The sequence below is a fragment of the Amblyraja radiata genome, chromosome 11 (genome assembly GCF_010909765.2).
Source record: "Amblyraja radiata isolate CabotCenter1 chromosome 11, sAmbRad1.1.pri, whole genome shotgun sequence".
NCBI classification, from domain to species: Eukaryota; Metazoa; Chordata; class Chondrichthyes; order Rajiformes; family Rajidae; genus Amblyraja; species Amblyraja radiata.
The window spans coordinates 11,912,175-11,938,670 of record NC_045966.1 but is presented as its reverse complement, the minus strand read 5'-3'; the positions used below and the strand labels follow the sequence as shown (position 1 = coordinate 11,938,670).

Genomic DNA, 26,496 nt, shown 5'->3' with positions numbered 1-26,496 from the left:
CAGATAGAACAAGGAAATTCTCATTTGCAACAGCACAACAGAATATGTAAACATAGTACAGTGTAAACACTATAATAAATGAGGAGGAAAAAGCTCTGTGTGTACATGTACATATATATATATACATACATATGCACGGGATTCGTGTATCAATGCTGTTGCAGTAAAAGAAAACAAGACTAGTTATAATGCAAGCAGAAATGCTGTCAACGAGTTCTATAACAAATATAGTTTGGTATAAGATTTATGTTGTTCAGTTGATGCCAGAATCTAATATCCCATGTCAATGTGAGAAGTGTGTTAATGAGATGCTGAACTAATAGGCAAGCATTTGCAGGCAGTAGATATTAGTCCCTTTATGTCTTGGGTCATAAATCAATTAGATGCTGGAAATACTAGGACTAAGTTCAATTTTTACAGTGGTTCACTGGATTCTCTCAGCTTTATATAAACTAGCAGCACACACCATGAAACCCGGTTTTGCTTGACGGCTATAATTTCACCGTCAAATGAAAATGCAATGACATTCTGCCTGTGAACCTCACCTAGATTGCTTCTTGCTGGCCCTTCCATCTCTCACCATTCATAAACAAGAGCCCATCCACCATTTTACCACTAGATGATGGTCTGAATCAAATTAGCTGTCAGTTCCTTGTTGAACCCAGGTCTTCCAGGTCTTTTTATTTGTAAACAGCGCTAAAATATGGCGACTGCGCATTTGTGGCTTGGTTGGGCGGCACGGTGGCTCAGTGGTAGAGTTGTTGCCTCATGGCGCCAGAAACCCGGGTTTGATCCTGACTACGGGTGCTGTTTGTGCAGAGTTTGTACGTTCTCCCCATGACCGCGTGCCCCAGATTCATCCCACACTCTAAAACCTGACTTCGTCAGAAGAAGGGTTTCGACCCGAAACATTGCCTATTTCCTTCGCTCCATAGATGCTGCCTCACCCGCTGAGTTTCTCCAGCAGGTTTGTAGGCTAACTGGCTTTATTAAAATTATAAATGATCCTTAGTGTGTGTGTGTGAGTGTGTAAGGCAGTGCTAGTGTAGACACAAAATGCCAGAGTAACTCAGCGGGTGAGGCAGCATGTTTGGAGAGAAGGAACGGGCGACGTTTCAGGTCGAGACCCTTCTTCAGACTGATGTCAGGGGAGTGGGCGGGACAAAGATAGAATGAAGTCGGAGACAATAAGACTAGTGGGAGAACCGGGAAGGGGAAGGGGATGGAGAGAGAAAACAAGAGCTGCCTGAAGTTGGAGAAGTCAATGCTCATACCGCTGGGGTGCAAGCTGCCCAAGTGAAATATGAGGTGATGTTCCGCCAATTTGCACTGGGCCTCACTCTGACAATGGAGGAGGCCCAGGACAGAAAGGGCATGTAGATCGGCTACTGCATGCTAGCCAATCATAGTGCTTGTTAGTAGTAGCCCCGCCTAGTACATGCTTTATAATATTAAGAACTCGCCTACGTCAGGCAGTAGATGTAGCAGCTCGCAGATGTAACGTACTGCAGATCCAATGCTGTAAGTGGTTAATAAAGATGAGTCTCGGAATTACAGGTCAGATTGGGATTGGGAGGGGAGTTGAAGTGCTGAGCCACCGGGAGATCAGCTAGGTTAAGACGGACTGAGCAAAGGTGTTCAGTGAAACGATCGCCAAGCCTGCGCTTGGTCCTGCCGATGTAGAGAAGTTGACACCTGGAAAAGCGGATACAATAGATGAAGTTGGAGGATGTGCAAGTGAGCCTTTGCCTCATCTGGAAAGACTGTTTGGGTCCTTGAATAGTCAATAGACAAAAGGTGCAGGAGTGGGCCATTTGGCCCTTCGAGCCAGCACCACTATTCAATGTGATCATTGCTGATCATCCACAATCAGTACCCTGTTCCTGCCTTCTCATCATATCCCCTGACTCCGCTATCTTTTAAAGCCCTATCAAGCTCTCTCTTGAAAGTATCCAGAGAGCCAGCCTCGACTGCCCTCTGAGACAGAGAATTCTTCAGGCTCACAACTCAGAGTCGAGGGGGGAGGTAAAGGGACAGGTGTTGCAGGAGATGCAATGCAAGATTCTGTAACTTGCTAGAAGACCCAAAACGTTGCATCCATTCTTGCCTCGTTGTTAACAGTGTTAAATTTTGCTGGACTTCCTCCTTATTTTTCCCTTCGAGAACATTCTTAAAGTCAGCCATCTCCACCTCCTGATCTTTGACTTGGCATTTAATGTCGCTTAGATTTTGTTTTTCTGGTGAGCACAACTTGTTAAGTTCCAGAGAAGCTGTTGCCAGTATAGCAAGATGAAGCATGGTTTTTTTCCCCCCAAAAAAATATTCACATATAACCAGCTTACTGCAGACTTAAAAACAGTCAACATTCCCGACTCTCAAACTATTTGAAAGGGCAGAGAAAAATGAGAATTTCACCCATTTCGTTCAATTTCCTCTCACATAACTGCTTAAAATGGTGGAAACTTAGAATGCAGAAAGCTAGCCACGGGGTTTCTGCACTTTGCATTATGTCTCAGCATAAAGCATGTGGATTATGGTCCATTTAGAAGTTGCTTATCAGCTTAAAACATGAAGTGCTTGTTTTTTTTTTTTTTTACCTTTGCTGAGTTCAGTTACACAGGAAGGATATGAGGGTCACTGGTTACTGTGACTAACAGGTGGGAGCTCAACCCTTGGGCACTGGAAGAGCGGGCATAATATTTTATTCCGTGTCTCACAGTTTAAAGTTTGGAGTTTAGTTTAGAGATACAACGCAGAAAAAGGCCCTAAGGCCCACCGAGTCCACACCTACCTGTGATCCCCACACATTAACACTATCCTGCACACATTAGGGACAATTTACCATTATACCAAAGCCAATTAACCTACAAACCTGTACGTCTTTGGAATGTGGGAGGAAACCGGAGATCCTGGAGAAAACCCACGTGGTCACGGGGAGAACGTACTAACTCCATACAGACAGTACCTGTGCGTCAGGATTGAATCCCGGGTCTCTAACTCTGTAAAGGGCCTGTCCCTCTTTCACGACCTAATTCACAACCTTTTTTACTCGTGGACATTTTTCATCAGGCTAGAAAAACGCCCCGACCTACTTGATCCCACGAGTACCTACGACTAGCATCACGACCTACCTGCGACCTACGATCTTGTGACGACCATGCTGCGAGTATGAGTCCAGGGCAAACTCGGCAGAGGTCGTGAATTAGGTCGTGAAAGTGGGACAGGCCCTTCAAGCAGCAACTCTACCGCTGCGCCACCATGCTGCCCAGCGGGATTTAAGTTGGGGTTGAAGGATTTATTCTCACTGCTAGTGTCTATTTTGAATGGGATCAATGCTGGGTCTCAGGGAACCTCTGGCAGTTCTAACTCGTAAGGCTTCTGTTTTACTCTGGTGACTCTGTTTTTACCTTGGTTTGGTTCAGGTCTTTGTGATCATCATGTCCAGCCGAGGGGGAAAGAAGAAGGCGACCAAGACATCACGGTCTGCAAAGGCCGGTGTCATTTTCCCCGTCGGGCGAATGTTACGTTACATCAAGAAAGGCCATCCAAAGTACAGAATTGGCGTGGGTGCCCCAGTGTACATGGCTGCAGTTCTGGAGTACCTAACTGGTGAGTCAAAATATTGTTCGGGCTCCATTAAAAAATAACATCCGGACAGGATTTTGGAAAGTATTAGTTTAGTTTGTTGTCACATGTACTGAGGTTCAGTGAAAAGCTTTTGTTGCATGCTATCTGGTCAAATACAAACTCTATATTCTCCCATCAAGGAAGAGCTTAAAAACGCACAGCTTCAGGATTCAGGGACGGTTTCTTCCCAGCTGTTGTCAGGCAACTGAACCATCCCATCACCAACTGGAGAGTGGTCCTGACCTCCCATCTACCCCATTGGAGACCCTCGAACAACCTTTAATGTGAATTTACTGGACTTTATCTTGCACTAAACGTTATTCCCTTCATCCTGTATCTGTACACCATGGTCAGCCTGATTGTAATCATGTATAGTCTTTCCGTTGACTGGATAGCACGCAGCAAAAAAAGCTTTTCACTGTACCTCTACATGTGACAAACTGAACAACACTTTTCTCATGTGTTATCCTGTCAAAGACAAAAACGAATACGTAATTACATTCAAGCCGAGCGCAGTGCACAGATAAAGGGTACATTCAAGCCGTCCGCAGCAAAGATTATAGAGCAGAGCAAGATGCGCCACTCTGTGAAAAAAGCGTAGTATGACATGGGTATGACATGACGCCATTTTATTGAGCTGCAATTTACAATAATATTAATAAAATTGACAATAATATTAACTAAATATGTGAAGTGATCGATGCTATAAAACACTGTTCCCTACAACACTGATTACACCAAAGATGATAGAGCGGATCGATCTTTGGAACGGATTACACCAAAGATACTAGAGGAGCATTGCCCGCTGCCTCGGGACGCCGACCGCGGGCAGACGCTTGAGGCTCTCCGGCCGACCGCCTCCATCTGGTATCGGGGGGGCCGAGAATCAGCCCTGGATCAACTCGGGAGTGGAGGAAACGTCCTCTTCCCCCAAAGATACTAGAGGAGCCTCTAGTATATCTGCTTTTCCCTGCGACCTGATGTAAGAGCAGATTGTATAACTGGAGTCCGTCCCCGCTACCAAAGATGTCGCGTTCGGCATAAACAAATGGCGGCCGTGACGTTCCGTTACGTACTACACGTCAGTCCATTGGATTTCGGAGGAGTGGTCTATCTTGCTCTGCTCTATAATCTTTGGTCCGCAGTGTACAGATAAACATTTAGTGCAAGATAATGTCTCTGTGACTTCAACTGATTTTGGGTAGTCATGGTATTGAAAAGGTGATCTTACGTTCCAGCAAAATATTTGATGCTGGCTGAAAGCTAAGATCATTAGAAGGAGACAGGAACACACATGTAATGCTGCACCATGTCAAGATTACATTGATTAAACAGAAGTAAAATAATTCCAGGCCACATTTTCAAGTGCCATTCAATTTTAGTCGGAGTAAGTCTTGAGTGGGAGAAAGAACATAAATGATCGCTGATGGGTTAAAAATACGAGACAAATGGGATGGCAAAATTAGATCGGACAGGGTTTTGGAAGGCATTTCATGGAGAATTTGTATTATATAAAACACTTTACTGTTCAATTCACCTTTACCCCATTGAGGACAATGGACTTTGTCTATGGAACTGGTGCGCTACAATGTAGAGAACTATATACTGCACTCTAGTTCAGTTCAGTTTTTTTTATTGTCACGTGTACTGACAATACACGTGCAATGAAAAGCTTTTATTGCATGCTAACCAGTCACCAGAAAGGCAAAACATGAAGAAGAAGGGTCTCGCTTCAAAACGTTACCCATTCCTTCTCTCCAGAGATGCTGCCTGTCCCACTGAGTTACCCCAGCATTTTGCGTCTACCTCTGTAGATTGATGGCTTGGAATTCTGTGCAGCACAGCATCTTTTAACGCATCCTATTATGGCGGTAAAATTAGATTTTGCTGGGCCATTCTCAACAGCTTCAGTGTCCAACTGCCAAGCTATTTGCTGATCTTTACATCAGAAAACTCAGTTCCACTCCTCACATAGAAACATATACATAGAAACATAGAAAATAGGTGCAGGAGTAGGCCATTCGGCCCTTCGAGCCTGCACCGCCATTCAACATGATCATGGCTGATCATCCAACTCAGTATCCCGTACCTGCCTTCTCTCCATACCCCCTGATCCCATTAGCCACAAGGGCCACATCTAACTCCCTCTTAAATATAGCCAATGAACTGGCCTCAACTACCTTCTGTGGCAGAGAGTTCCAGAGATTCACCACTCTCTGTGTGAAAAATGTTTTTCTCATCTCGGTCCTAAAGGACTCTATTCCCCTCTATCCTTAAGCTGTGACCCCCTTGTCCTGGACTTCCCCACCATCGGGAACAATCTTCCTGCATCTAGCATGTCCAACCCCTTAAGAATTTTGTAAGTTTCTATAAGATCCCCCCTCAATCTCCTAAATTCTAGCGAGTACAAGCCGAGTCTATCTAGTCTTTCTTCATATGAAAGTCCTGACATCCCAGGAATCAGTCTGGTGAACCTTCTCTGCACTCCCTCTATGGCAATAATGTCCTTCCTCAGATTTGGAGACCAAAACTGTACGCAATACTCCAGGTGTGGTCTCACCAAGACCCTGTACAACTGCAGTAGAACCTCCCTGCTCCTATACTCAAATCATTTTGCTATGAATGCTAACATACCATTCACTTTCTTCACTGCCTGCTCACCTTATTTCGTGCATGGCAACAATGTCTTGGTTAAAGTACCTTTTACAGTGATTATAATGCTATCCACTATGGGAGTTCAGGAGGGCTTTCGCAGTGAATTTGTCCCGACTGAGAATTGCTAAAATGTAAATAAAATCATATAAACTGTACTTATTCTTGAGCTTTACATTGTTAAAGCTAGTTTTTTTTTTCTGGACCTTCTTTTAAATCCAAAATTGAGTACTATGGATGAAATGTATTTTTACGGTATTAAAAATGTCAAAACAGACCACTTCCAAAAGACGTGGTCTACGTTTTTGGAACCATTACAAGCATAAGGTGCAATAGTAATCTAAAAAATAAAGAAATAAATAAAAGGTACCAGGATCTGGCAACGGGGGGTAAAAAAAAAAAAAAAAACCCCAACAAAAACAGACTTGGTTGGTAGTCCCCTTTCTGCGGAGTTTAATGTTATAATAGAGCGATTGTTTCTCCTTTCTTTTTCCTTCTTTTCTAGGGTCTACTTTCTTTCTTTACTTCCTTCTCTAACTTCTTTTCTAAGGGGCTTTCATTTCTCAACACTCTCTTGCACCTTCACGACTCTTGCGCACTTTCCTTACTTCCTTTACTTCTATCTTTTTCTTAAAGCTCAAAAAATGAAGCGGTACAAAAAATGTATTAAGATATATGTGTTGTGTATTATTGTAACTTACCGTACTTCGAATAAAAATAATAATAAAAAAAATAAATAAAAAAATGTCGGAGTGGAAAATAAGAACTGCCATTAACTTTGCCTCGAAAGCTATCATTAAGGGCCTGTCCCACTTGGCCATCAATTGCGCGTCACGCAGATGGCGAGTGAAGATGTTGCGCATCACAAAACCTTGCGACGCCGCGTGCGGCCGCACGTCACTGCCTATGTCATCACGCTCCATGCAAGCGTTGTGCGTCGTGACGCGTAAATGATGTTGCGTAAATTACGCGCAAATGACAGCCAAGTGGGACGGCCCTTTAGGACTAGGTTAATACCTTATCTGAATCTGGTTAATACATTGTTTCACATAGGCTAGTATAAATATATCCTAAATCCAAATGGAGTCTAGCATTCTGCCTTGCTTTACAGTGTACAAACAGATATTTGCCTGTGAGAAAATTAATTACAGAAAAATGAACATTATTTTTATGAAACTCATTCATGTTTAGTTTAGTTTAGAGATCCAGCGGGGAAATAAGCCCTTCGTCCCACCAAGTCCTCACCAACCAGCAATCCTACACACACGCACACAAGGGATAATTTACAATTTTACCAAGCCAATTAGCCCACAAACCTGTACGTCTTTGGAGCATGGGAAACCAGAGATCCCACGCAGGTCACAGGGTGAAGGTACCAACTCCATACAGACAAACACCGGCAGACAGGATAGAACTCGGGTCTCTGGCGCTGCAAAGCACCAACTCCATCGCCGCTCTACAGTGCCGCCCTCAAACCCTGCACGGGTTTTTTCCGCATGCTCCGGTTTCCTCCCACACTCCAAAGGCCTATAGGTTTGTAGGTTTATTGACTTCGGTAACATTGTAAAATTGTTCCTAGTGTATAGGATGGTGTTCTTCTTAGAACGTTTTGCTGGTTACAAGATTCCAGATGCAAAATACAAGACAAAGAAGAGTTTACTGCATGGGATGTAATATGACTTCTGTTTACTGATGCTCAAGCACGCCAGTTTTATTTTGTGTTCTGCATGCAAGCCAATCTAATTCCATCGACCATGATTTTAATGAACTAAAACTTTTCAGCTGAGATTTTGGAGCTGGCTGGAAACGCAGCGAGAGACAACAAAAAGGGAAGGGTGACCCCCAGGCATATACTGCTGGCTATTGCAAATGATGAAGAACTGAACCAGGTTTGTTGTGGTCTTTAGATTTGCTGAAGTTTTGTTTTGTGATTTCCTTGCTGTGTGCAAAGGTGAAAAAATTGTTAAAAGATTTGTTTACCAAAGCAATTATTTTTGATTCCTTTACTGAAGAAGTTAACAAGATAGAGAGCAGTGGAAGATACGTGTTAATCATACATCATACAGTGTGGAAACAGGCCCTTCAGCCCAACTTGCCCACACTGGCCCAACCTGTCCCAGCAACACTAGTCCAATGAGATTGTCTGAAAAGATGTTCTCAGTGGGAGGCACATACAGAAATCTTGAAATTTAATTTGCCAAGATAAGAGAGAGTATGTGCACAGATTGCGTGTTCTCTGTGACCTTGTGGGTTTCTTGTTGGTGTTCCAGTTTCCTCCTGCACATCATAATATTTTGGTAGGTTTGTTGACCACTGTAAATTACTCTCTAATGTAGGTTAATGCAACAAAAAAAAAACATACCAAAGGGAAATTGTTGGGCAGGTGAGAGAACGGAAATGTTGCAGGATTATATGGAAATATCAGTGAATGTGAGAATAGGACTGATCCTCTGTTAGCATAGATCCAGTGGGCCAAATGGCCTCCTTTTATATTAAAAAAAAAAGTCTGCCTCAAGATGTTTTTTTAATATAGTCAAATTAGTTACATGAATAGTTACATGAAAACTGCCACATTGGTGTTGTAATTACTTTCCATGTCGGCACAGTGGTAGAGTTGCTGCTGGACAGCGGCAGAGATCAGTGTCTATCCTGATTACAAGTGCTGTCCATACTGAGTTTGTACATTCTCCCTGTGACCACGTGGGTTATCTCCGGGTGTTCTGATTTCCTCCTACACTTCAAAGATGTGCAGGTTGAAAGGTTAATTGGCTCCGGTAAGGTGTAAAATTGTCCCTAGTGTGTAGGATAGTGCTGGTGTACGTGGTGATCGCTGATCGGCACAGTCCCGGATGGCCGAAGGTCCTGTTTTTACGCTGTGTCTCTAAAGTCTAAAGTCTGTATCTAGTGGTTGATTTGCATAATCCTTTGGGAATTTTAATGAACATATGGTGAAATCAAGAATGTAAAGTAAACAATGTTGCTTTAGTGACAATGACCTTGTTACGTCGGTCCTTGTTTTCTGTGGAAGAATCATGGGAAGAATGATCAGCTGTTGTTTCATTCCTGCCTCAAAATTTAATTTTGTAATCCTGATGGTCAGACAGTAACGCAGTGGTAGAGTTGCTGCCTTACAGCGCCAGAGACCTGCGTTTGATCCCGACTATGGGTGCTGTCTGTAGGCACTTTGTATGTTCTCCCTGTGACCTTGGGTCAGACAAGGATCTCCCTGTGATCCTTGGGGAGACAGGGTGTCCATGTCTCCTTGTGGGTTTTCTCTGGGTGCTCCGGTTTCCTCCCACATTCCAAAAACATCCAAAGACCTGTATAAAATCATGAGCGGAATAGATCGGGTAGATGCACAGGCTCTTGCCCATAGTAGGTGAATTGAGGATCGGAGAATATAAGTTTAAGATGAAGGGGAAAAAGATTTAACAGGAATCTGAGGGTTAACATTTTCACACAAAGGGTAGTGGGCCTATGGAACGAGCTGCCAGAGGAAGCAGTTGAGGCAGGGACTATTCCAACATTTAGACAGGTACATGGATAGGACAGGTTTGGAGGGATATGGACCAAACGCAGGCAGGTGGGGCTGGTGTAGCTGGGACATGTTGGCCGGTGTGGGCAAGCTGGGCCGAAGGGCCTGATTCCATGCTGTATCACTCTATGACTTTATGCAGGTTAATTGGCTTTTGTGAATTGTCCCAAGTTTGTAGGATAGAACTAGTGTACAGGTTATCGCTGGCTGGTGTGGACTCGGTGGGCCAGAGGGCCTCTTTCTACATTGTATCTCTAAATTAGCTTCTGTACCCTGCATCATGGTGTCCGCATGCTACTCCATACACTCCACAAACAGGTTGATTCTTTAAGCTACGATTGAATAAGATTATTTTGAAGTAAGAGTTTGTTTGGATTATTTGATCTTGTTTGAATAAGTGGAAATATGATAAATATCGAAGGTAGACACAAAATTCTGGAGTAACTCAGCGGGACCCTTCTTCAGTCCCGACCCGAAACGTCACCCATTCCTTCTCTCCAGAGATGCTGCCTGTCCCGCTGAGTTACTCCGGCATTTTGTGTCTACCTTAGATTTAAGCCAGCATCTGCAGTTCTTTCCAACACATGATATATATATATATATATATATAACTTCTTCATAGTAAAAAAAATGGAGTTAAACTATCTTTTGGCCCCCTTTTCCCAGCTGCTCAAAGGCGTCACTATAGCGAGCGGAGGCGTCCTCCCAAACATCCACCCGGAACTGTTGTCGAAGAAACGAGGGTCCAAAGGAAAACTTGAAGCCATCATCACCCCACCCTCAGTAAAAAAAACAAAGTCCTCGCAATCTGCAAAGAAAACTGGAGCAAAGAAGGGCAAAAAGGGACCAGGAAAAGGGGCTAAGGTACAAATTTAAAATACCCCTTACAAAATTTGGTTTTATGATGTAGAAGAACCTATGATTTCCTTTGACCAGATTCTGCTATAAAAGATAAGACAGTTTCATCTCAACGATGTTCGCACTCAGTCTGAAGAAGGGCTGTCGACCCGAAACGTCGCCCATTCCTTCTCTCCATAGATGCTGCCTCACCCGCTGAGTTTCTCCAGTATTTTTGTCTACCTTAGCACTCAGAGGTCATTTTACGTACCTGGGATCAACTCCCCCTCCCATTCCCAATCTGAATTTTCTGTCCTGGGCCTCCTCCATTGTCAGAGTGAGGCCCAGTGCAAATTGGAGGAACAGCACCTCATATTTCGCTTGGGTAGTTTACACCTCAGCGCAGGGGCAGACATCGCTGTCAAAACATGGGAGTGGGACAATTTTTTTGGTGGTCACACGTATATTGGGAGTGAGTTGCACATGCTTAGTTATATTGGACAATAGACGCCCCCCAAAGTTGAAAGAAAATGGCTTATCTTGCATATTACAAATACATTATAAACCTAATGATTGTGTATATTCAAATATCACACACCTCCACATTAACTTGGAATTTGGTAATCAAATTCCAAGTTAATTGAAAAATGCACCTTGCCACTGACTTTATGCAGGGACATATTTCTGTAACCATTCATAACAAGAAGCATTAACATTAACAAAACTCCTAATCCTCACAGCAAATTAATTTTTCCTACCACTGGAGACATGGGAGACTAGATGCTGGAATCTGGAACAAAAAACAAACTGCTGGAGTAACTCAGCGAGTAACTCAGCGAGTCAGTAGGAACCTGTGTAGGGGAATGTTCAATCATTCTTTATTGCCACCTATGCACTGCACAGTGAAATTGTTTTTGCATAGCTTACCCATGCACAAGTCGCCATATTTTGGCAAAGAAAAAGTCCAATGTCCATATGCTGGATGAAGTGGAGTGCTCACCGATCCAGGTAAGCCCCAGGCCTCCGTTGCCCTCGAGTGGCTCGGCCCGCAAACCAACGACCCTCTCCTCGCCCGACCGACCGTCCCGGGGGTGCCTAGTGCAGCTGACCTTGAAGGTGCTGGAGGCAATATCCTGGTGCCTCTCCTGCCAGCTCACTCTCGTCTGTCATCGCCTCCTCTTCTACTCCCTGTTGTTCGGAGCCGAACTCGGCAGCTTCCGAGCTTCCTCTGCAGGCAGCGGCCCACTAGGACCCTCTTCGCAGGTGACCCACCGGGGCTGTGTTTATTCACAGCGGTCCGCCTTACCTCCTTCAGTCAGACGCACAATAATATAACGTGACGAATGACTTGGAATGATCAACATTGTGGGTCGAGGTCCTAATACACAGATTCAAGCCAAAGTAACTGTTAATAAATTAACAGTTTATAAATTAATAGATCAACAGTTAGACTTGTCATTTTCTGAGTGTAAAACAGAGCTCTTTCTCAAAAAGTAAAATGAGTGTTTTCTCGCCACAGAAGAAGCAAGCGGAAGTCAGCAAGGCAGCATCAGCAGATAGCACAACTGAGGGGAATCCTGGAGACACATTTACTATTCTCTCCACCAAAAGCCTCTTCCTTGGACAAAAGGTACAGGTTTTGATACTCGGGCGCATGGAAGAATAGAACTCTGTGAGCTTATACAACCGTGTCTTATTCACGTAGTGTTAATTATCAATCAGCATTTCTAACACAAGACCGATCACTTTGGAAACTGGTAGCTGAAAGAAATTGTCTTTTTAGTTGCAATTGCTTTGAAAATATCTAAATAATATCTAAATTGTGCCGATAGGTGTATTTTCACCCCAACCCTCTTTGTTTGGACAAACCATCCTCTGTGAGAAAATAATTTCACAAGAGGAAGATTTCTCTGCAAACGCTTCCATCACCCTTGAAGTTCTCAGAAGATGTAATTTAAAGACTATCAATGCTTTACAAATAGTAAGTTTGATGATGTGGGGATGCACCTATTGTTTAATTCAGTGACAGTACAGCATCAGATATTCGGAGAGCACAAGGGAGTGTTCTGTCCATTGTATAATATGAGTTTAAACACTGAGATATTGAGACAGTCCCATTCCCTTTCTCTTTCTCCATAAAAACTATAAATCGTTTCCATTCAAAATTCCCTAAAGATTGTTACCATTGAATCTACTTCCTCCATTCTTTCTCCAATACTTAAGCCATTGAAATATTTTTTTGTAATAAAAATTTATAATAGTCTATTTCCTGATGACTATTATCAACAATAGAAATTAACAAATCCCATATTTTTTCAATGGAAAAACCTAACAAACTTGATTTTTGAAGGGTATGTTCCTACTTCTCCAATTTATTGCTGGTTTTAACCCTATTCACAGTCATACAGCATGGAAACAGGCCCTTCAGCCCACCTTTGCCACACTGCCCAAAGTGTCCCATCTACACTAGTCCCACCTACCTGTGTTTGCCCCATATTCCTCTAAAGCTATCCTATCCATGTACTTGTCTAAATGTTTCTTAAACGTTGTGATAGTACCTGGCTCAATTACCTCCTCTGGCAGCTCGTTCCATACACCCACCGCCCTTTGTGTGAAAAAGTTACGTCTCCGGTTCCTGTTCAATTTCCCCCCCCTCACCTTAAACCTAATGTCCTCTGGTTCTTGATTCCCCTACTCTGGGCAAAAGATCCTGTGTGTCTACCCGATCTATTCTGCTCATGATTTTGTACACCTCTGTAAGATCACTATTCTCTGAAGGAGAGATGAGAGTCATAGTGAGAAACCACGACAAATAGTAGACATTTGAAACCCCATAAAAAATTTGTCTGCGCATAAATTATATAAGTTTGGAGATTTCTGAGTGTCTTTCATTACCACAGATTTAAAATATTTTACAAAAGATGATTTGTTTTATTTAACGGGGGGGGGGATAAATTGCACTGATTGTTGTGTGTAGCGACATTGTAAGATTGATCTTAATGAATTATTTTATACATCACTAACCAGAATAGTTCTACTTAATCATTGCAGCATTGTTCCCATTGATGATGGCTGCCACTGTTTTAACATTCCAGGCATGTACCCCACTCCACCTTTCCTGGCTCGGTAGAGCACAGGTTAACGTAGAATCTCATATAACCATGAAACCCCCCCTAAAAAAATCCTGCTTGGTTCACTGGATCTATCTAGATAACAGTTTTTTTGCTGCAACTTTTTCTTTATGAAGATCTTTATTTGCCTCTGCTTAAATTGGATCCTAAATGTTTCCTTGGTAAAGTGTTCTTTGCTTCTAGCAGTCTGCAGTAAAACAAATTTCTCCCAGGGTCGGTGCATGTCTCCGCATGAGAAGACAATAGTTTTAAATCCCTTTGTAGGTTGCGCATGAGGCCGTACCACAATGTTGATTAAACAACGATCTTGGCCAAAAGTAGATATTAAAAAGACACGGTACTTTATTAAGAGGTATATACGAGATTAGGGTTTTCCAGGAGCATCAGAGAACTAGAAAAAATATTTAAAAATAAAATTGATAAACATTTTTTTTAAAAAGGGCAGCTGCAGCCGTACAGCACCAGACACTCTAGTTCGATCCTGACTACGGCTGCTGTCTGATGGAGTTTGTACATTCTCCCTGTGACCACGCGGGTTTTCACTGAGTGCTCCTTTCTTCCTAGAAAATAGGTGCAGGAGTAGGCCATTTGGCCCTTCGAGCCTGCACCGCCATTCAATATGATCATGGCTGATCATCCAACTCAGTATCCTGTACCTGCCTTCTCTCCATACCCCCTGATCCCGTTAGCCACAAGAGCCACATCTAACTCCCTCTTAAATATAGCCAATGAACTGGCCTCAACTACCTTCTGTGGCAGAGAATTCCAGAGATTCACCACTCTCTGTGGGAAAAATATTTTCCTCATCTCGGTCCCAAAAGATTTCCCCCTTATCCTTAAACTGTGACCCCTTGTTCTGGACTTCCCCAACATCGGGAACAATCTTCCTGCATCTAGCCTGTCCAACCCCTTAAGAATTTTGTAAGTTTCTATAAGATCACCCCTCAATCTTCTAAATTCTAGCGAGTACAAACCGAGTCTATCCAGTCTTTCTTCATATGAAAGTCCTGACATCCCAGGAATCAGTCTGGTGAACCTTCTCTGTACTGCCTCTATGGCAAGAATGTCTTTCCTCAGATTAGGAGACCAAAACTGTACGCAATACTCCAGGTGTGGTCTCACCAAGACCCTGTACAACTGCTGTAGAACCTCCCTGCTCCTATACTCAAATCCTTTTCCTCCCACATTCGAAAAACGTACTGGTATGTAAGTTAATTGGCTTCTGTAAATTGCCCCTAGTCTGTAGGAAACAAAAAGTGGGATAACATTAAACTAGTGAACGGGTGATCTGTTCCAATATCCTTTTTTCCCCCCTCCCATTTGCTATTAAATGTTGGCACAATTTCTGTCACTGTCCCCTGTGGATCTTCTGGTCATGCATAATATATCCATAAAACCTCTTCTGCAATAACCTCCCACATAGTAATGACACACTTCATATAAAACAATTGCCTTCTGTATATACCAGAAGATCCATTTACAAAATTAGATCCAGGTGGACAGTCATCATAGAGTCATATGGCGTGGAAACAGGCCCTTCGGCCCAACTTGCCCACATCGGCCAACATGTCCCATCTACACTAGTCCCACCTGCCTGCATTTGGCCCCACATCCCTCTAAACATGTCCTATCCATGTTCCTGTTTAAATGTTTCTTAAACGTTGCGATGGTATCTGGCTCAACTACCTCATCCGGCAGCTCGTTCCATACACCCACCACCCTTTATGTAAAAAAATTACCTTTCAGATCGTATTAAATCACTTCAGGATAGACACAAAATGCTGGAGTAACTCAGTGGGACAGCATCTAGGAGAGAAGGAATGGGTGCCATTTCGAATGGAGTCCCTTCTTCAGACAATGTGAAGAAGGGTATCTACTTGAAGTGACGTCACCCCTTCTCACCAGAGATGCTTTTCCCACTGAGTTACTCCAACATGTTGTCTCTTAACGTCGGTGTAAACCATCTTCCATCACAAACCACTTCAGGCGGTCACGGTGGCGCAGCGGTAGAGTTGCTGCCTTACAGCGAATGCCGCGCCGGAGACCCGGGTCCGATCCCGATAACGGGTGGTGTCTGTACGGAGTTTGTACATTCTCCCCGTGACCTGCGTGGGTTTTTCTCCGAGATCTTCGGTTTCCTCCCACACTCCAAAGACGCACAGGTTTGTAGGTTAATTGACTTGGTAAATGTAAAAATTGTCCCTAGTGGGTGTAGGAGAGTGTTAATGTGAGGGGATCGCTGGTCGGTGTGGACCCGGTGGGCCGAAGGGCCCGTTTCCGCGATGTATCTCTAAACTAAACTAAACTATTTAACAGCGCTGGGGGGAAAGTCTACAGGAATGGTGGATAGGGGAGAAAACTGGAGATTCAAAGAAAACTGCTGTTTTCTGTTTTGTAACAACTGTGTTGTGTTTCTGCAGACCTGGCTGTCTTTATCCTCTGCTTGAATGCGATTTTGTTGTGCTTTTCCACTCCAACCCTTCCTGCTCCTTTTGTTTTCTCCTTCCACCCTATTACTTTTGTATCGATGCTTTTCCTTGCAGTTGCACCTCATTCACAGTGAACTCAGTAACATAGCGAGCTTCGAGGTGGAGGCCATTATCAATCCCACCAGTGCTGACATTGAGCTAAAAGAGGACCTAGGTAAATAATATGTGACTTTGCAGGTAACGTTGACTGAAAGCGTTATGGAATTTCAATTAACAATCAGATTCTGGGCATTTATTACGACGGTAAATTTTATTTATACTCACTGTAAGTTTTTTCAGATGTTGACAGTGAGTTCATTTCCATAATACATTCCAGTTCACCGTTACCTGTTCTAAGAGGTCGGGCAAACCATGCTTTGAAAAATCCTTCCCATTATACAAAGCAAAGTACTTCAACAGCGTTCCATTTCAAAATGTCCAGTTCATAGAAAATGCTGACATAAATCAAGAAAAAGATAGAAACAAAGTGCTGGAGGAACTCAGCGGTTAGGCAGCATCTCTGGAGAAAAAGGATGGGTGACGTTATAGGTCGGGACCCTTCTAAACTCACCCATCTTTTTTTCTCCAGAGATGCTGCCTGACCCGCTGAATTACTCCAACACTTTGTGTCTATAGAAACATAGACAAATAGGTGTAAGAAAGAACTGCAGATGCTGGTTTAAGTCGAAGGTAGACACAAAATGCTGGAGTAACTCAGCGGGTGAGGCAGCATCTCTGGAGAGAAGGAATGGGCGACGTTTCAGGTCGAGACCCTTCCTCATAGAAAAATAGGTGCAGGAGTAGGCCATTTGGCCTGTCGAGCCAGCACCGCCATTCAATATGATCATGGCTGATCATCTGAAGTCAGTGCCCCATTCCTGCTTTTTTTCCCCAGATCCCTTGATTCCTTTAGCCCTAAGAGCTAATTCTACCTCTCTCTTGAAAACATCCAGTGATTTGGCCTTCTGTGGCAGAGAATTCCACAGATTCACAACTCTCTGGGTGAAGACGTTTTTCCTCATCTCAGCCCTAAATGGCCTACCCCTAATTCGTAAACTGTGACCCCTGGTTCTGGACTCGCCCAACATTGGGAACATTTTTCCTGCATCTAGCCCGTCCAATCCTTCAAGAATTTTATATGTTTCTATAAGATCCCCTCTCATTCTACTAAATTCCAATGAATACAAGCCCAGTCGACCCATTCTTTCATTATATATCAGTCCCGCCATCCCGGGGATTAACGTGGTGAACCTACGCTGCACTCCCTCAATAGCAATAAAGTCCTTCCTCAAATTAGGAGACCAAAATTGCACACAATACTCCAGGTGCGGTCTCACCAGGGGCCGATCTTTGGTATATACCAGTAACTGCAGTTCTTTTTTACACAACCCGCAAAAAGACCTTGGCTTCTCCAAAAAGTGTTTTGCTTATCTTTTTACTTTGGGGCATAAAGATATATAGGGCGGTTATATATAACAGTGCTGTAACAAAGAGCTCTGACATTAGTCTTGTTGATATTATATGAGTAACAAGATTTGCGGAACACTTTGTAAATGGACAATTCCACTTTTTAAACAATTTTCGAAAATATAGTAATAATGACAGTAATACAAAAGAACAATGTTCCAATGCAAACTTTGGATTTGGTCTGCATTATGTATCAGAGATAGATACAAAATGCTGGAGTAACTCAGCGGGTCAGCTGTTTGCCTCTCTGAGGAGAATAAGACGGTGGTTAAAAATAAACTTTGCTTGTCATGGGAACTAGGATCTTTGAAAGATGGTTTATAAGATGTATACATAATGCTTTGTGATAATGTGTTGTTAGTTGGTTGGAGCCGAGAGGGGTGGATCGGTTTGAAGGTCTTTTCAGTTGATGGTCAAGTTAAGTTTTCAACCTGAAATGTGTCTGATTTGCTTGCCTGATGCAGATTTAAAGAGAAGTCTGTTGTTTGCAGGAGTCACCTCTGAAAGACTGCCGATCACCCAGTCTTGTCAGTTTTCTTTCCAGCATGGTTGATGTTCTGTATGTTTATTTGCCTGTTTATAGTTACAAGTTGTGCAGGCTGACATTGCGACAATTGACAGTGATGTTGTCGTTCACCCTACGAACTCTGACTTCTACACTGGTGGGGATGTAGGTAATGACAACTTCTGTGCAGTGAGTGCATGTGGATCAGTGGGAAATCCTGTGCTGCCTGGCTAACTCGATTGGCATTTCCTGCTTCCAGCAATAGCAAATTAAAGTGCCTGGTCCACTGCTTTAAGTTTTCACGGTATCAAAGTTAACTCCCATTCTCCTTTCATTGATGCCTGCTAATCTCCAAGGAGTCAGGGTTTCAATGCAACTGATCATATTGAATGGTAGCGCTGGCTCGAAGGGCCGAATGGCCTGCTCCTGCACCTATTGTCTATGTTTCTATGTAACTTGGGCAGACTAAAAAACCTCAATGAGGAATAACTTTGGGCAACTTTAACTTATCTCCCTACCTGCCAAATTGGGTATCATTTTCGAATGTCTCGATTAGATTCAACTTATTGATAATATGAAGTACGGACTTGCGTTTCTTTTTTTCATGACTATTGCTGGAAGGATGAAAAGATTTACTGACCAAATTTAAAAATGAACGTTGTTTTCAATTTTCACTGGTAAAGATACTATTTGTTCTTGTTTCCACTGAGGCTCCACGCTTCAGAGGAAGTCCTGATAGCATCTCTACTCCAAACGCGTGATTTGTAGCAGGCATTATAGATAATGGTGGTGATGCATCGTGACCTTGCTAAAAATTACAAAGATAAAATACAAATTATGTTTAAAATGTAATGCTGCAAAGAACCTACTTTATACTTTCATCATTAAATTTAAATATTAAAACTGGGAAACAAAGTGTTCCACTTTTTGGACGCCTTTGCTAACATTAAACAGTCCCAAAGATCGACACAAAAACCTGGAGTAGCTCAGCGGGTCAGGCAGCATCTCTGGAGAAAAGGAATAGGTGGCTTTTCGGGACGAAACTCATCTTCAGACCCGAAAATCTCTACCCGAAACATCACCTATTCCTTTTCACCAGAGATGCTGCCTGACCCGCTGAGTTACTCCAGCTTTTTCCTGTCCATCTTCGGTTTAAACCAGCATCTGCACTTCCTTCCTACACAATTCACAGTCCCAGTCATGTTTAGAATGTTTAAGCATGGACCAATACTTAGTATTCCCCACATCTTAGAAGGGAATCCTTTCTAAGCCATCTTGGCAATTCCATCTTCCTTGTCTGCTGCTTCTCATTGTGAGCTTGCTGGTTGATTGCCAGCTTGTTTAATTATGGTTTTGTGTTGTTCCTAGTCTTTGGAACTTTTTACATTGAGCATTGTCAGAATTGTTGCTGTCCTGATGATCATGGAATTCCCATAATGTCAGGGTGGGAAATTTACAGACCATTGAGCCAGAGGGAATGAAGAAGTCTAGGCAGTCACGGTGGTACAGCGGTAGAGTTAGCGGTAGAATGCAGCGCCAGAGACCCGAGTTCGATCCCGATTATGGGTGCTGTCTGTACGGAGTTTGTACGTTCTCCCCGTGACCTGCGTGGGTTTTCTCCGTGATCTTCCGTTTCCTCCCACATTCCAAAGATGTACAGGTTTGTAGGTTAATTGGCTTGGTAAATGTAAAAATTGTTACTAGTGGGTGTAGGATAGTGTTAATGTGCGGGGATCGCTGGTCGGCACGGACCCGGTGGGCCGAATGGCCTGTTTCCGTGCTGTATCTCTATACTAAATCTAAAGACCAAAGTTTCTGGAAGGTCCAGGCTTGCAAATCATGATATATGATACGATAGAACTTTATTTATCCCAGGAGGGAAATTGATCTGCCAACAGGCAACAGGCTGGCTCGAAGGGCCGAATGGCCTCCTCCTGCACCTATTTTCTATGTAACAGTCCATAAAACACAAGATACATGAAACATGAAATTAAAGTGACGAGTGGAAAGGATTGGGGATGTGCAAAGATTGGGGAGGGTGAGGGAGGGGGGTCCGTCTACCCCACGACAGAAGGGGGAGGAGTTGTACAGTTTGATAACCACATGGAAGAATGATCTCCTGTGGCATTCTGTGCTGCATCTTGGTGGAACCAGTCAGTTGCTGAAGGTGCTCCTCAGGTTGACCAGTGTACCCATGGAATTACTTTCTTGTTCTTCTGGTCTTCCAATGTGGCAGAACCACAAATGTTCATGTAATTTGCACCCATGAAAGCAGAAAAAAAGAAATTTGCGGTTCATTTGACAAACCCGATTCCTTAAGTGTGGTCACAGTGCAAAACTGTGTTTGTAATTTGCTTTTGCAGATTTTCGCAGGTAACGTCAAACTTCTGAGCACACCAGACACATTCCTATCAGCTTGGAGCTCATCGTAACACATCTTCTTAAACATTAACTTCCCTGCAATAAACATTTGCAGTCTTTTTTTTAAAATCAATGTTGCAACTTTTTAAAATTTCTGGTTACTCCAATTGCAAACTTTAATTTTGGTTTAATAGCAAAATATAATCTTGCTTCTTTGCTGATGGGTTACGTACTATGGCGTTCTCAGAAGGTTGCTATCAGCAGCTGGTGAAGTTGGGCTTCTGGCTGTGCTTTGTAACCTGTAACACTACAGATAACGTGTGTCACAATGAATGAAAAAGGTTTGAATTACAGTAGCAAATATATGTCTTAATAAAACCTGTGGATAAATTTGAGATCATTTACTGATTACGCATCATCTTCACCTCATTAGATGGGATCCTTATTCTCCCATCGGGCAGAAGGTATAGGAGGGTGAAAACGCACACCTTCAGATTCAGGGACAGTTTCTTCCCCCCTCAGGCAATTGAACCATCCTGCCGCAACCAGAGAGCAGTGCTGAACTACTATCTATCTCATTGGTGACCTTAGACTATCCTTGATTGGACTTTGCTGGCTCTACCTTGCACTAAGCATTATTCCCTTTTGTATCTATACACTGTAAATGGCTCGATGGTAATCATGTATTGCCTTTCCGCCGACTGGATAGCACACAAAAGCTTTTCACTGTACCTCAGTACACGTGACAATAAACTAAAATTAACTGATGAAAGTGTGTAGGGAGTGGATGAGAAAATGAGATAACATGGATCTAGTGTGAATAGGTAATCGATGGTCAGTCTGGACAGTGGGATGTAGGGCCTGTTTTTTTTTTTTTTGCTTGCTCAATAATATGAAAAGATGCATAGGGGTGTTTGTCACTAGCTCAGCAGTTGAAGGATCTCAGTTGATCTGAAAACAACCTTTAAAAGACACGCTGTGGCATATTTACAACTTCCATAAGTCCCTCAGCATATGAAGATAGACACAAAAAGCTGGAGTAACTCAGCATATCAGGCAGCATCTCTGGAGAAAGGGAATAGGTAACAGTTCGAGTCACCAAAACTTCACCTGTTCCTTCTCTTCAGAGATGCTGCCTGACCCGCTGAGTTACTCCAGCTTTTTGTGTCTGTCTTCGGTGTAAACCAGCATCTGCAGTTCCTTCCTGCACCCTTAGCACATGATATCTGTTGCAGCATAACTCCTATTAAAACTTCATGTATGACTTACTACTTGTCTAATTTGTATACTGACAAATCCACACCAGATTTTGTTCAATGTTCTGACTAACTTACAAATTCTACTGTGTTTTATTTTTCTCAAATCATTACAACCTTACCAGTGCAAGTCAGTATGTCTCTTCTGCTGTTTTTGCTTCAGTACCTCAGTTGTAAATTCTTATCTCAACTTTTAGGAGCTGCTTTGGAGAAGAAGGGCGGCAAGGAGTTTACAGAGGCTGTTATCGAACTACGCAAGAAGAATGGACCCTTAGACACAGCAGGAGGTACAATCACTTGTTTTGTTTTAGATTAAGTTAGATTGATTTAATTTCTTCTACACCAGGTTGCAATGAAGCCCACAGGGTATTGGACAGATGTGCTACAATGCAGAGAACTACATTCTGCACTCTGTATCTTTCCCTTTGCTCTACCTATTGTACTTGAGTTTGACTTGATTGTATTTGTTTAGTTTAGCTTTAGTTTAGTTGAGAGATACAGCACGGCCAGAGACCCAGGTTTGATCCTGACCGTGGGTGCTGTCTGTACAGAGTTTGTACGTTCTTCCTGTGACCGCGTGGGTTTTCTCCGGGTGCTCCGGTTTCCTCCCACACCCCCAAGACGTACAGATTTGCAGGTTAATTGGCTTTGGTAGAAACTGTAAATTGTCCCCAGTGTGTGTGGGATAGTGACAGTGTAGGGGGATCACTGGTCGGCGCGGACTCTGTGGGCTGAAGGGCCTGTTTACGCATTGTATCTCTAAACTAAACTGTTGTGAAAATACCGCATTTTGCTTTTGGCAGCTGCGCTCAGTTCAGGCCACGGGCTGCCAGCCAAATTTGTCATCCATTGCAACAGCCCTGGCTGGGGATCAGACAAATGTGAAGAACTCCTGGAGAAAACGGTGAAGAACTGTCTGGCATTAGCAGACGAAAAGAAGCTGAAGTCCATTGCCTTCCCATCAATTGGCAGCGGGAGGTAAGGAAACATTCCTCACACTGTGACATGCAGAACTGTACTGTTTCAAAAGCAAAACAATTCAATTTGATTGAAGTCTGTGGTAAATGTAATTGATATCCCTGCACCTAAGATAAGATATAAACGTGTTGTTTCTTCTATAGAGGCAAAGCATTGCTAAAAATCTGGGTGAAAAAATATTATTTGAGAGCCAGCACTTACAGTAACACGTTGTTTATTTGCAGTTACCCTGCACATTCATTTAATTTAAGCAATGTGTGGTTGAATGTGTGAAGGCAAGCACACCCTTTAATTCTTTACTTCGGTTTAGAAACACGGACATAGAAATTTGGTGCAGGAGTAGGCACCAATATGATCATGGCTGATCATCCAAAATCAGTACCCTGGTCTTGTTTTTTCCCCCATAGCTCTTGATTCCATTAGCCCAAAGAGCTAAATCTATCTCTCTCTTGAAAACATCCAAATTGGCCACTAGCGCCTTCTGTGGCAGAGAATTCCACAGATTCACAACTCTCTGGGTGAAATAGTTTTTCCTCATCTCAGTCCTAAATGACCTGCCCCTTATTCTTAAACTGTGACCCCTGGTTCTGGACTCCCCCAACATGGGGAACATTTTCCTGCATCTAGCCTGTCCAATCTCTTCAGAATTTTATGTGTTTCTATAAGATTGCCTCTCATCCTTCTAAATTCCAGTGAATACAAGCCCAGTTTACCCATTCTTTCATCATATGTCAGTCACGCCGTCCCGGGAATTAACCTGGTGTCCCGGGAATTAACCTTAGTTTAGAGATACAGTGCAGAAAGAAACAGGCCCTTTGGCCCACCGAGTCCATGCCGACCAGCAATCTCCTGTACATTTCTTCTATCCTACACACAAGCGTACTGTGTAGTGCAGTGTAGGGTAATCCGCTTTCCTCCTACACTTTAAAGATGCACAGGTTTGTAGGTTAATTGTTATCTGTAAGAATTGTAAATTGTCCCTCGAGTGTAGGATCGTGTTAGTGTACAGGGATCGGTGGTTGGCACGGATTCAATGGGCCGAAGGGCCTGTTTCCATGCTGTAACAGCAACCAGTGCAATGTATTTCCTCACATTAAATAAAACGTGCGGGAACAAAACTTGCTTTGTAAAATATCTTAATTCTGTAGTCATGAAGGGCCCAGTATCAGAAATACCCAAACTTCTATAATTTATGTACAAGCAACATTTTAATGGTGTTTAAATGTTTTACTATTTGGAGTTGCTTCTTAATATGACTCGTATCTGTAATTCAGAAAATAGTGATCTTATAGAGGTGTACAAAATCATGAGAGAAATAGTCTTTTGCCCAGAGTAGGGGAATCGAGAACCAGAGGACATAGGTTTATGGTGAGCGGGGGTTGATTTAATGTGAACCTGAGGGATAACTTTTTTATACAAAGTGCGGTGGGTGTATGGAACAAGCTGCCAGAGGAGGCTGGTGAGGCAGGTGCTATCTCGACGTTTAAGAAACATTTCGACAGGTACCTGGATGGGGTAGGTTTAGAGGGATATGGGCAGGTGGAACTAGTTTGGATTGGACATGTTGGTCGGTGTGGGCAAGTTGGGCCGAGGGGCCTGTTTAAACGCTGTATGACTCCATGGTTCTATATCTGCAACCAACGAACCAGTAAATATAAAGGTGTTTGCTATTGTATGCCATGTGGAGATTGCGATGTGACCAATTGTCTGTGGTTTGAATGGCAAGGGTTTAATTTATGTTTCCCTGTGTACCAGTCCGCAACCATGCACCGCTAACTAACCTGTTGTTAATTCGCCAACAGAAATGGGTTTCCCAAACAGAATGCTGCCCAGCTGATCCTGAAAGCCATTTCTAGCTACTTCGTATCTACCATGTCATCCTCAATCAAAACTGTCTACTTTGTGCTTTTTGATAGTGAAAGTATAGGGATTTACGTCCAAGAAATGGCCAAACTGGATGCTAACTAACGATGTACGCTCACTCAGGGAGAGTTCTTCGACATTGTGATGCTGACCACTTTTTTTGTAAGTTACTAAAGCAAAATAGGGCAGGCAATTGAAAGGAATCTTTGATCAGAATCTGGTACTTAATTTTACTATGGCACTGACATTTGGCTTGAAATTGGATTATGCACTGTCGTCCGAAAGTCACTAGAATTCATTGTATTTTAGTATATATTTTGTCGTTTTTAATTTGCATTGGAGACGGACAAAAACGATTGCTTGTGGTCCTATGTTGCCAGTCTGAATATTTTTAATTCTTAACTGGGAGAGGATGGGAGATACATTTTGTAACTCTGTTGTGGTACATTGATGTACACCAAGATTAATTCTTTAAAATTGCTTGGTGCTATAAAACTGTGTTTTGTCTACATTACATCTGATCGCCACAAATAGTTGTCGAGGGTTATGATAAAATGGAGTTTGTCATTTGTTTATTAAATGGTTGGACTGTGGTGGACATCTGTTTTTTTAATGTATATATATATATATATATATATTGTGGTTGTGTTCTTTCATTCTGTTTAAAATCAGTTCACGGTTACTATGCAAGCAAGAAAAACTGTGATTATGAGGAGAATAGTCATTTTTGCATAGCTATTTTCACACCTTTGTAAATGTTATTGGAACGACTTTCTTATTAACTCGCAATACTGGAAGTTAGTACTGTATAGAAAGGAACTGCAGATACTGGTTTATACCAAAGATGGACACAAAGTGCTGGAGTAAATCAGCGGGTCAGGCAGCATCGCTGGAGAAAGAGAATGTGTGACGTTTCGGGTTGGGACCCTCCTTCAGACTGAGTCATTCATCCATTTTCTTCAGGGATGCTGCCTGACCCACTTAGTTACTCCAGCACTTTTGTGTCTGTCTATGGAAATTAGTACTACTTGGGATATTGAATTTTCTAAATGGTAGTTACACAGTGGTTAACTAATACTTGTGGTAGAAAGTTATGCTTATGTTTGCGGAGATAAGTTAATTAAAAGTCTTAATGTTACTTGAATGACTTTAATTGAGCACACCCTGCTTTCTCTCCTTCATCAAGCCAGCCACACCCCCCCCCCCCCCCCCCCCCACTGACAATTTGCAACACAGTCTCTGGTTTTCATCACCTCGTTTTGTTTGTCAAGCGCCATTAGATGTCAGCAATGTCCATGGACCATCACACAACCACAACAAATAGAAAAAAGCACAGTCACCATCTCTGATTTTAAAACCCTACGCTATCCCTTCATGCAGGTGTGAGGAACACAAATCACCCAGCGGTGTGAAATCTTCACGCAGCCAGCAGTCCCCATCAGTTGGGAGTGGACACTGGCACTGCCAATGGTTCCCTCAGACCCAGCATTGATCCCATTCAGAATAGACACTAGCACTGAGAATGACTCCTTCAACCCCAACTTCAATCCCACTGAGAACTGAGTGAGACAACAGGGCGGCATGGTGGCGCAGCGGTAGAGACCTGGGTGTGATCCCCACCATGGGTGCTGTCTGCACGGAGCTTGTCCGCTCTCCCTGTGACCTCGTGGGTTTCTCCGGGTGCTCCGGTTTCCTCCCACACTCCAAAGACGTACAGGTTTGTAGGCTAATTGGCTTCAGTAAAATGGTAAATTGACTCTAGTGTGTCGGATGGTATCAGTGTGCGGGGATCGCTGGTCGGTGTGGACTTGGTGAG

At 43.0% G+C, this 26,496-nt stretch overlaps 1 protein-coding gene across 2 annotated transcripts in view; it reads left to right on the top strand.

The window, feature by feature from the left end:
• The window catches only part of LOC116978289 (core histone macro-H2A.1), a 30,050-nt gene extending 4,772 nt beyond the window's left edge, over window positions 1-25,278 (top strand). Inside the window, exons 2-9 of one of the 2 annotated variants that reach the window (XM_033029328.1) lie at window positions 3,423-3,609; window positions 8,062-8,168; window positions 10,481-10,678; window positions 12,171-12,281; window positions 18,301-18,391; window positions 22,037-22,126; window positions 22,643-22,817; window positions 24,620-25,278. In XM_033029328.1, coding sequence (XP_032885219.1) covers window positions 3,438-3,609; window positions 8,062-8,168; window positions 10,481-10,678; window positions 12,171-12,281; window positions 18,301-18,391; window positions 22,037-22,126; window positions 22,643-22,817; window positions 24,620-24,785 — 1,110 coding nt within the window. In that variant the 5' untranslated portion in view covers window positions 3,423-3,437 and the 3' untranslated portion in view covers window positions 24,786-25,278. Of the gene's footprint in view, window positions 1-3,422; window positions 3,610-8,061; window positions 8,169-10,480; window positions 10,679-12,170; window positions 12,282-16,325; window positions 16,426-18,300; window positions 18,392-22,036; window positions 22,127-22,642; window positions 22,818-24,619 lie in introns of both variants that reach the window. The other variant, XM_033029327.1, reaches the window with a different exon arrangement.
• The last annotated feature ends 1,218 nt before the right edge of the window (window positions 25,279-26,496 follow it).